An 11,985-nucleotide genomic window follows, 5' to 3' on the forward strand; every position below is an offset into this window, starting at 1 on the left:
GCTTGCTGTCTAGGTTAATTAAATAACAGTTAACTGAGGGCAGAAGAGAGCCTTTGCTGCCAATGACCCTGTCAATGGTTCACTGCTCCTTCCATGGACCACTTTGATAGATACTGACCACTGCAAGCTGGCAACGCCCCACAGCAGCTGTAGTTTTGGAGATGCTCTGACCCAGTGGTCTAGCCATCACAGTTTGGCCCTGGTCAAATTCACTCAAATCCTTACGCTGCCCATTTTTCCTGCTTCTAACATCAAATTAGAGGAAAAAATGTTGACTTGCTCCCTAATATGTCCCACCCACTAACAGGTGCCATGATGAAGAGATTATTCACTTCACCTGTCAATGGTCATAATGTTAAGCCTACTCAGTGTGTTGCCTTTATCGCACTCAGAATCATTTGTTACTGTTGTCAGCCTTATGTTGGCTCTGATATGGTAACTGGACCAGTTCTTATATAGCACTTTTCTACTGTACATGCCTCATTCACAAGCACTTCTTTCTAGGGCAAAGTGATTTCTATCTGACATCCACACATATTCAGTCTCCCAACAGCCGCACTGGTGCAGCAGCCAGGAATCAAACCACCAACCTTCCGATTAGTAGGTGACCTGTTCTACCTCCTGAGCTACAGCTAAACATCTCTGATAAACATGAGGTCTGCTGTAGCATGGCTGTAATCAAGTCCATTTCCTCCTGCTAAATTGGACCGTTACTTGTTCTCAGTTGTAATTGTTACAATGATTCTGAGTCAGATACAGCAAATATTTGGTTATTGTTTAGATAAGTGTAACCCTGAAGTCATAAATAGGCTGCCAAGGACATTCTGGTTTTAGGGATTTAGTGAGGCCGAGTCACACACCTTATCAGGTCATAGTGTTTGTGGGATCCATGGAAACTAAATTATATCACTTTAATTTAATTACATTTATTTATATATAAAAAGCATGTCCCTGAACACGAGCTCAGTCCCCTTCTTACCAGTCATTTCAGCTTTAGGCCGCAGGCTGAGAACAATAAAGGTTTAGTTTGGCAGGAGGAAACTGACCTGTGACCCAGAGCTGAGATGACTGCAGGAAGACAGCTGAGCTTAATTTCAGTATTTCATGATATACATGGTGTTTTATAGGTTCACTGGAGATTATAGACAATGAATGTAATTAAAAATGTATATTTGTTACCATGGCAGCAGACTGTAGTCCATCCTGAAGGAGTTCAACATCATTATTGAGTACCTGTTGAGCAGCAGCATCATCTCAGTTCAACAACTTTCACCAGAGGCAGATGCAACAGACAGAAAGACGGGTACTTGTATTACTCAAATATTTCCTGTATCCAGCTCAGAAATCATTGCTGCTTCTGACTGAGTCAAGCTGGCTCTGACACTGCTCACAAATTCAAAGCGAGCTTTGGCACTGCTTTAAACCTTTACCTGTTTTCAACTATAACATAACTATAACTATAACTGACCCAAAGCTGAATAACTGGCAGGAAGACGGCTGAGCTGATGTCACACATGGTGTTTCATAGGTTCACGGGCTGAACAGATGCAATAAATGTCATTAAATATGTGCATATGATTCAGTTACCGGAGTCCACACAAACACATCAGACCTGACAGGTGTGTGTATGACCGCACCTCATTAAATCACTAAAAGCAGGAAGTGCTTGGCAGCCTGTTCATGTTTTATTGTTCTCAACAAATCCAACATGTACAGCGATGTGAAAAAGTATTTGCCCCCTTCCTGATTTCTTTTTTTTTAATCATATGTATCACAGTCACATGTTTCATTAGCAAAATAAGCCAAGAGCAAAAACCACTGGTTCCTAACTTTACAACAGGCAATAGTGCTGTGATAACACACATTTATTTAATGAGGCGGCCTGTTTCATATTCAGGTGCTGGTTTTCATCACGTGCTGTGTTTCACTGACTGAGTCCTTCAGACTGACTCTGTCACTGAAGTCGATGGTCATCCATTAAGAGTTTACCTGTCAGTACCTGCAGAAACAGTACCTACATGGCAGTGTCCATTGGTCAGTAAGAGCTGTTGTTGCTCGGCAACAGGAGCACCTGACAATACTGTTCTATGTGGGCGGGGCTTGTTACAAATTTCAAAACAAAATGTTCAGTAGAACTCACATCGCTTAGTTTCAGCATTTTTAAACAAGACAGACAACACAGCAGACCACAGACAACACAGCAGACCACAGACTACACAGCAGACCACAGACAACACAGCAGACCACAGACAACACAGCAGACCACAGACTACACAGCAGACCACAGACAACACAGCAGACCACAGACAACACAGCAGACCACAGACAACACAGCAGAAAAGACATCTCAGCATCTCAAATAAAACAGAAATTATCACAGCGAAAGCACAACAACAAAATACTGGAAGAACACAGCTTTGACTCGTAACATCTGAAAGGTAGCTTCATTTCCTCTTTTACAAATTTCTTCCTTTGATTAAAACTTTTCTCAGTTGATTTGGCCCAATTCTCACAGCAGAAAAGTGATTTTCACCACTCTTAATGCAGTTCTCCAAACAGTTAAAGCATTTTTCATAACTTATACTCACCTGTGCAAAAGGCATCAGATTGTTTTGACTTGAATCAAAACCTTACAAAAGGTGGAAAAATGTGGGTCTAACAGAGAGTAAAACGTGTTCAGACACAAAGATGAAATGTGAAGCATTTATTTGAAACCTTATTAAATTCCTGAAATGGAGAAAAGAAAAATGATACTTGTGAAATATATGCTTCAGAAAACAAGGGGAACAGATACAATATGAGAACATGGCATCAACTACTGTATAGTCCATAAAGCCATGCTACATACATTCAGCAGCCACTTTATTAGGTACACTTGTTGGTCGGTCAACCTCAAAAAAAGTTTGAGGTCATTTGATTGAAACACTAACACAATGCTGGACAATATTCAGAAAATGAGAGCTGGAGAGTTGTGAGTGACAAAAGTGTGAGAATTGCTCCAAATCGATTGAGAAGAAACTGTAACAGCACTTTAAAAAAAAGACATTTTCATGGGAGGCTAATAATTCTGTCCTGATCTGTTGCTTCATTTCTTGGTGGAAAAGCCGCAATGAACAGGCCAAACTCCGGAGCAGGACTGGTGAGCGCCTCGCCCTTCACAACCGTCTCAGAGCTTATCGCGCTGCGCGAGGCCTTTAAGTCCCTGCAGGTGGAAAACTACAAGCTCAAAGAAGATGTGCAACGAGTTCAACATCAACTTAAAGAGGAAGAAAAAGGGAAAATGGAGGCAAAGATGGAAGTAGAGAACATAAAGAAGGAGCTGAGAGCAGTAAAGAAAGAATTAGAAGAAGAAAAAAAAGGAAAAGAGCATGTGGAGACGGATGCGGAAGATCTCAAAAAGAAACTACAGGAAGTGGAAGAAGCCCTAGAGGAGGAAGTCAAAGCAAGACTGGAGGCTAAAGATGAAAATAGGAAAATAAAGGAGGACTTGTTAGAATTAGTCAAAGCATTTGAAGAGGTAGAAAGGGAGATGCATGAGCGGGCAGAGGACGAAACCAAAACTGTGATGCAGAAGCTACAGGAAGTGGAAGAAGCCCTAGAGGAGGAAGTCAAAGCAAGTCTGGAGGCTAAAGATGAAAATAGGAAAATAAAGGAGGACTTGTTAGAATTAGTCAAAGCATTTGAAGAGGTAGAAAGAGAGGTGCATGAGCGGGCAGAGGACGAAACCAAAACTGTGAAGCAGAAGCTACAGGAAGTGGAAGAAGCCCTAGAGGAGGAAGTCAAAGCAAGACTGGAGGCTAAAGATGAAAATAGAAAAATAAAGGAGGACTTGTTAGAATTAGTCAAAGCATTTGAAGAGGTAGAAAGGGAGATGCATGAGCGGGCAGAGGACGAAACCAAAACTGTGATGCAGAAGCTACAGGAAGTGGAAGAAGCCCTAGAGGAGGAAGTCAAAGCAAGTCTGGAGGCTAAAGATGAAAATAGGAAAATAAAGGAGGACTTGTTAGAATTAGTCAAAGCATTTGAAGAGGTAGAAAGAGAGGTGCATGAGCGGGCAGAGGACGAAACCAAAACTGTGAAGCAGAAGCTACAGGAAGTGGAAGAAGCCCTAGAGGAGGAAGTCAAAGCAAGACTGGAGGCTAAAGATGAAAATAGGAAAATAAAGGAGGACTTGTTAGAATTATTCAAAGCATTTGAAGAGGAGGAAATGGAGATGCATGAGCGGGCAGAGGACGAAACCAAAACTGTGAAGCAGAAACTGCGGGAAGTGCAGCATGTGCTCCAAGAAGAAATTAAAGAAAAGCTGATGGTCAAAAAAGACTCAGAAGATCTAAAAAATGAATTATTGGCCACAAAACAAAAACTAGAGGAGGAAAAAATAGAAGTTTCTATAAATACAAACATGCCCGAGACTGAAATGACAGCAAAAGAGTGTAAAAGAGCTCTCAAACAGCTCAAACTAGAACACAAAGCAGCCAAGAAGAATTTAAAAGTGAAAGCAAAAGAGGCCAAAAAGAAACTGAAAGGAAAAGTGAAAGAGGCCGAGCAGCAGCTGCTGAACACAATGAAAGAGCTGAAGAAGCAGAAGAAATCCACTAAGACTTGAAGTCCACTTCCTCTTTCTCCTCCTTCCCTCCCTCTCCTCATCCTTCCCTCTGTCTCCTCCTTCCCTCTGTCTCCTCATGCCCCCCCTCCTCCCACCACACCTTTCTCTTTAACACCCCTAACCTTCCATTTTTCCTCCCTCCCTTTCCCTCTATCTTTCCCATCTCCTTTTTGACTTGTTTCAAGTTATATTTCCTCCCATTCTTTAGTTATTAAGTTTCCTTTTTAGTGATTGAGTTTCCTAAATGTTAGTTGTTAAGTTTCCTTTTTTTAGTGGTTGAGTTTCCTAAATTTTAATTGTTAAGTGTCTTGTTTTTTTTAGTTGTTAAGTTTCCTTTTTCAGTGGTTGAGTTTCCTAAATGTTAGTTGTTAAGTTTCTTATTTTTTAGTTGTTAAGTTTCCTTTTTTTAGTGGTTGAGTTTCCTAAATGTTAGTTGTTAAGTTTCCTTTTTTAGTTGTTAAATGTGATTGAAATGTGTTGTGTTTTGATGTCTTCATATAATAAAGGAATACAAAGTAAACAAAAGAGGTTTCTGTCAGTATGTACAACAGGATGAGAGGAAGCACTAACTCCTTTGTGTGTTTTTGTGTGTATGTCCTCATGGCTCCATTAATGGTGTACAACTCATTTTATTCACAGTTGTGTATCACAGAAGTTACTGGTCCTATGAAGTGTCCCCACAAAAACTTTTGAAATTGCATTTTTTCACACAAACATCATTTAATTCTTCTGCTTCATTTTCAAACACATTCATCATAAACCACCTCAGATAGTAAAGAGACTCGGGACCGGATCCATCCTGATGTATCACAGACTCTGTAATGGATCTGCAAACTGGCTCCGGATCGGAGTCCATTCGCACAGCGGGATGAATCCAGAATGGACCAGATTTATGGATCAGGATCGCTCCTTGTACTTTTCTGCACAGCTGGTTATAAGCTAACATTATGGCAGCTAACGTTAGGCTCGAGTGTCCTAAAAACCCGCTTTCTCTCCGACACAGTTTGATTAAATCATCACTTTGTGTTACACGACAGGTCAGTTGGAAAAACAACAGATTTGTGTTCACTGAAAGTTTTTGTTTTATAAAGAAATCTTTATTTCACATCATTTCATTCAGGAGTAAGAATAAAAATGCCGGGTCACTCCCCAATCCACAGAGTAGGTCCGGGGACAATTTCACTGCAGCCAATCAAAGCATACGAGGTGAATAAACCCCTTCAATGATCTTTAACTCTAATTAGTGTTACACAAACTAAATCTCCAAAAACAATTCTCCACGGCAAGAGCAGCTAGAGGCTCACAGGTGTGCTGCAGGGAGACAAATTTACACTATTAAAGGTTTTATTAAAAAGACATTTAAAAACAATTGTAAACAGTTTTACTGATACACACTAAAATACCTGGTACCTCGATCTGCCCTATCTATTGACTACCAGCTTCCTCTACTACTGCCTCTACACAGATCTGAAATTAGGTCATCTATAAATACACAATTTCACAAAAACTTCTGTAAGATATAAAACTTGAAACCTTCAAATATTCATGCCCAGGATTATGCCGCTCACATGGCGTGAGAGTAGTAATGGACCTGCAGCATTGGTGATTTATGACCGACAGGTGGGTGACAGGTGGGGGGCAAAGGTCAATGCGCGTACATGAGCGTCCTCGTGCGCGTGCGTGTGTGATCGTGCGTGATCGAATGATTTATGATTATCAGCTGCATGTGTGTGAGTGGAGGAGTGCCCTAACAAAATGATTCCCACAGTCTCTCTCCCACTATCTCTCAAGACTTCAGGAAAAGGGCAATCCCATTCATACTGTTTGTGAAGATGCTTAAATAAACTCTTTCTTTAACAGGTGATATCTGAGCATCAAAGGGGGTAATTCTCCACGCAATTATACCATCTGTTTTTTAACTAAAAGACAATGCACACTTCAGCTGACTGGCATAAAAACAGACCATCACCTGTTGAAATCCTGCCAAATTCCTGTTTCCCACACTCTCTCTCCCACTCTCTCTCATTACAAGAAGACTTCATCAAAAGGGCAAACCCATTCATACTGTTTGGGACGATGCTTAAATAAATTCGTTGTTAAACAGGTGATATCTGAGCATCAAAGGAGGGTAATTCTCCACACGCAATTATAGCATCTGTTTTTTAACTAAAAGACAATGCACACTTCAGCTAACTGACATAAATCAGACCCACTACCTGATGAAATCGTTCCGGATCCATGCTTTATTTTCACACGCAAATAATTACACCAACGTTTTTACTAAAAGTCGATGCAGCGCAAAAATAAATAAAAAAAAAATACAGGTATAACTACAATTCCCATCAGCCATAGGACAACGTGGCGCTTTTTACAACGTCACAACCAGCGACAGCGACCGGTCTTGTTGTTTACAGATACAGCTGGCAGGGTTGGTGCTTTCACGTTTCAACGAGCTCGTCAGTTTCTTAAAAAGAAAAGTTATGTGATTATTTTTAATTTGATTTAACAATCAGGATATAATGATAATACACATGGCAGGACGCAGTACTTTTCCAGAGCGAACAGGTGGTGGATAAAAAAAGGACTGAGGGGAGGGTTTCAAACCAAACAAACAGGACACACACACAGTCATAAAAAAGGGTTGTGGTTTTATAAAGGAGGGCATGGCGAAGACCGTAACATTCACTAATACTCATTGTGAAGACGAACGCTGCGCCCTTTTCCTCGTTTTTCCACAGACTCCGGCGCAAACGCTACTCTCTCTGTCTTTTTAAATGGATTCAGGTAAGCATATTCTTTTACACAAAATTATGTGAACCAAACTGTATTCTGTATACCATCTCATCCATCCATCCATCCATCCATTCTCTTCCGCTTATCCGGGGCCGGGTCGCGGGGGCAGGAGCCTAAGCAAAGAAGCCCAGGCTTCCCTCTCCCCAGCCACCTCCTCCAGCTCATCCGGAGGGACCCCAAGGCGTTCCCAGGCCAGCCGAGAGATATAATCCCTCCAGCGTGTCCTGGGTCTACCACGGGGCCTCTTCCCGGTGGGACATGCCCGGAACACCTCACCTAAGAGGCGGCCAGGAGGCATCCTAATCAGATGCCCGAGCCACCTCAACTGGCTCCTTTCGATGTGGAGGAGCAGCGGCTCTACTCTGAGCCCCTCCCAGATGGCCGCACTCCTCACCTTATCTCTAAGGGAGAGGCCAGCCACCCTTCGAAGGAAACTCATTTCTGCCGCTTGTATTCGCGATCTTATTCTTTCGGTCACTACCCAAAGCTCGTGACCATAGGTGAGGGTAGGAACGTAGATCGACCGGTAAATCGAGAGCTTCGCTTTTACACTAAGCTCTCTCTTCACCACGACAGACCGGTGCAGCGTCCGCATCACTGCAGAGGCAGCCCCGATCCGTCTGTCGATCTCCCGCTCCCTTCTCCCATCACTCGTGAACAAGACCCCGAGATACTTGAACTCCTCCACATGGGGTAAGAACTCGTTCCTGAGCCGGAGAGAGCACTCCATCTTTTTCCGGCTGAGGACCATGGCCTCAGACTTAGAGGTGCTGATTCTCATTTCTTTTTTTAAAAAAAAATAATAATAATAATGGTATGTTTGTGTATTACATGAATGATGGCTACATAACTAACAATTTTTTTTTTGTTGTTTTTCCAGACGTTAAAACTTCAACTGTTACAACTTCACAACCATCACAGATGCTGGCCATTCCTCCTCCTCCTCATCCTCCTGATTCCTCATCTTCTTCACTTTCACCATCTCACCAAATACCTGAAGAGCAACTGACGAAGCATGGCGTCGCGGCCGTTAAGCTCGTCACACTACGCATTCTGTGTACGGCGGTGGAGAAGTATCAAGAAGAGATATGCTACGAATGTCAAGTCAAACGCCCTATCGATAAGCACCACAGTTGTATGCAGCATATTCCTGATTTCTTCTATGGTCTTCATTAGGATGAAGTGATGAAAAGATTCAGGTCGGATCGTCTCATTCCTGCCATCAGGCTTTTCTTATGGTCCAACAGTCTGGACGATGCACGTAAGGATTTCACACAGATTGTGGAAGCCCAAGCGTCTGAATTGAAAGATGCATTAAACATCATAGAAGCAATAGAGAGTGTGCGTTATGAACTGAGGGAGGAGTATTTCTTTGAGGACTTAGCAGTAGAGCTTCTCATGGTGGAAAACTATTGGCTAGGCAAACACAGGATGTGTATGTAATACATTCTCTGTATTTTTGGTTTATGGGGTTGAAATAAAAATCAATGTTAAAAACTGTACAGGCTGCTCATTTTTAACTCTGCATTCCTCATGGAAAACACAGTGCAATATATGTTTAAACATCTTTTCGGAGCAGTCAATGGAGTAGAACGTGGGTTTTATAGCTCCTGCCAATTTTGGTTAAAATTGTTATTCAGTTGTGCTTCTTTTTGGTAAACCAGGTGTCTTTCATTGTACTTTTGTACTTTGGGCCTGAGCACACACTTTTACACCACCTTGCAATGTCAGGAAAAGGAAAATCTCGTACTATTCAGATGCAACTAAAGTCGGGCTTACTGGCCTCGGCTTCTGTGCCGCTAGCTCCGGAGGTCGACCCCGCCCCAGCACAGGTGAATCCGGACGCTGAAGCCCTAATACTCGAGCTTATGTCTTCCCTGAAACAAGATATCGCTGGAATTATTAAGAAGGAATTGCAAGAGGTTCTCGGAGATGCGTTGTCATCCATTAAAACTGAGCTACAAGCCGTGAAAACGCAGTTAGCCAGCGACTACGCTGCTACCGATGCTAAGCTGATTAAGCTAACCGCTACAGTGGGAGATGTGGAGGAGGTGCTCACGGGTTGTACTGATGACATCGCCGGTATGAAAACAACTCTCGAGCAGCTTACGGCTAAGGTTACCATGCTGGAAGATAAGTGTGAGGACTTGGAATCAAGATTGCGCCGTAACAATATCAGGATTATTGGTGTGGAAGAGGGCGCTGGCTCCTGCACCCCTACCGCTGTCGTCGCACTGCTGAAGGAAGCGTTCGCACTGGAGAAGGAACCGTTGGTGGACCGGTCTCATCGCTCTCTTCGACCCAAACCCAAACCCGGTGACCGACCACGAGTAATTGTGTGCAGGCTTCACTACTATAGCGACTGTTTAGATATTTTACGGCGTGCGAGGGAGTGCCAACGGATTAAAGTCAGAGTCGGGACTATTTCGGTATTTCCGGATCACACTGTCAAGGTCGCCCGGGCTCGGGCAGCCTTCAACGAGGTCAAGCGTCTGCTTCGGGACATTGAAGGAGTCAGGTACGGCCTTTTTTACCCCGTGCAGCTACGCATCACTTACAAGGGGGTTGAGAAGGAGTTTACCGCACCCGAGGATGCCAAGCAATACGTCCAGACTTTGATTTCTGGGCAGGGGCGGACTGGCATACATTACTACCGGGGATTTCCCCGGTGGGCCGATGGGTTAGTGGGCCGCCGGCTGCTTAACTCAGTCCGTGGAGGAGCCATTGCCGCGCACTGCGGCCCCGGCCCATAGTCACGCTGCTGTTTAACGGTGCCTATTACCTCTCCCCCGCTCCAGTCAGGCAAATCTGCTTAGCGCGCGGCCGCGGAATGAGCCCGTAAACACATGAACGAGCATGCCGGCCAGCTGATGCGGGCTGACGGCATGCAGCGGAGATCAGAAAAAAACAAACAAACTCGCAGCTGAAAAATATTAGCAGAGACTTTCAGGAAGTCAAAACAGCAGCAGACACATTTGTCCATTGGGCCAACAACAACCTAAATGATGAGAATGAGCTGGAAGTTGAAGCATCTCTGCCACAAAAACGTGGTAGAAAGAAGAAATCTACGCCAGGTGAGATGTGCCGAGATGAGTCTCTAAGTGATGCTATCACGTCATACAAGATTGATGTCCATAACCAAATCATGGACACAGTTTTAGAGAGCATTAACCAGCGCTTTCTGAAAAATGGCACACTATATGCTGATTTGGCACTTTTGGATCCCAAAAACTTTAACCAGGTAACAGCCTATGCTGGCAGATTCCCAGAGTCATCTTTCCAACAGCTGAGCAAGTGTCTACTGCCATTTGAAGACAATGCAACAGTTGCCAGTTTACAGAATGAGCTCATCAGCCTGGCAGGACAGTGGGACCGTTTTTTTTTTTTTTTCCAAGATGGCGCCACGGTAGGCAGCCTGTTACTGCAGCTCCCAGGTTACTTCCCTTTCTTGTGTGTTTTTCTTGTATTTTAAGGTTTTCTTTCAGACTCTTAGTTTCGTAGTTATATCGGATATCAAACCCGCCATGGACCTGCAAAGTTTCATTAGAGTAGTGGCATTCCTTATACTCTTTTTGGGACTTTTCACCACTTCATCTGGAGAACCGGTGAGCCACTCTATTGTTTACAGCCGGGATCAGCTGTTAGCCCTGTGCAACAGGAGCGTACTCCCGGAGGAGAGACCCGAGATTCCGAAGGAATTACGGCGTCGGAGGAGGGGATGCAGAGCTGGAGCGAAGTACCGGGAGAGGAGGAGACGGTACAAACCGAGCATTCCATCTATTCTCATGGGCAACGTAAGATCTTTACCCAACAAGATGGAAGAGCTGACGGCGCTAACCAGACTGCAGTGGGAGTACCAGCAGAGCAGCCTCCTGCTGTTCACGGAGACTTGGCTCACGGACCACACACCGGACTCCGTCGTAACATTGGAGGGCTTTCAGCTGGTGAGAGCGGACCGGAGCATGAGGGAGAGTGGTAAGAGGAGAGGTGGGGGACTGGCGATGTACGTTAATGAGAGATGGTGTAACCCAGGACACATCACTGTGAAGGAGCAGCGCTGTACCAAAGACATTGAACTGTTATCGGTTAGCGTTCGGCCATACCACCTGGCCCGGGAGTTTTCACATGTTATTGTGTTAACTGTTTACATCCCGCCGTCGGCCGACGCTGCAGCAGCCTGTGAGGACATCCACACCACCGTCTCTCAGTTACAGACGGCACATCCGCAGTCCCTGATTATCATCTCTGGGGACTTCAACCATGCCTCACCTTCTTCCACTCTCCCTAACTTCACCCAATATGTTGACTGCCACACAAGGGACAATAAAACTCTAGACCTGCTGTTTGCTAACACAAAGGAGGCTTACAGCTCATCACCTCTACCCCCGCTTGGCCACTCAGACCACAACCTGGTCATTCTTCACCCCACCTACACCCCCATTGTGAAGAAGAAACCCCCCACCAAGAAGATAATAAGACTGTGGTCTGAGGACTGCAGTGAGGCACTGAGAGACTGTTTTGAATGTACAGACTGGCAGGAACTCTGCAGGCCTCACGGTGAGGACATTGACGCCCTCACCCACTGC

At 44.2% G+C, this 11,985-nt stretch overlaps 1 protein-coding gene across 1 annotated transcript; it reads left to right on the forward strand.

The window, feature by feature from the left end:
- The first annotated feature begins 2,282 nt into the window (after positions 1–2,282).
- LOC115778034 (cingulin-like protein 1) lies at positions 2,283–4,823 on the forward strand. Its single transcript, XM_030726056.1, has 2 exons — positions 2,283–2,438; positions 3,105–4,823. Exon 2 carries the CDS (start codon positions 3,110–3,112, stop codon positions 4,604–4,606), a length of 1,497 nt encoding a protein of 498 aa, XP_030581916.1. The 5' UTR covers positions 2,283–2,438; positions 3,105–3,109; the 3' UTR covers positions 4,607–4,823.
- The last annotated feature ends 7,162 nt before the right edge of the window (positions 4,824–11,985 follow it).

Source organism: Archocentrus centrarchus, unplaced genomic scaffold (genome assembly GCF_007364275.1).
Source record: "Archocentrus centrarchus isolate MPI-CPG fArcCen1 unplaced genomic scaffold, fArcCen1 scaffold_96_ctg1, whole genome shotgun sequence".
NCBI lineage: Eukaryota > Metazoa > Chordata > Actinopteri > Cichliformes > Cichlidae > Archocentrus > Archocentrus centrarchus.

Bases quoted from the DNA above. Each gene is read 5' to 3' on its own strand.
- LOC115778034 (XM_030726056.1), top strand. From the start codon at position 3,110: ATGAACAGGCCAAACTCCGGAGCAGGACTGGTGAGCGCCTCGCCCTTC.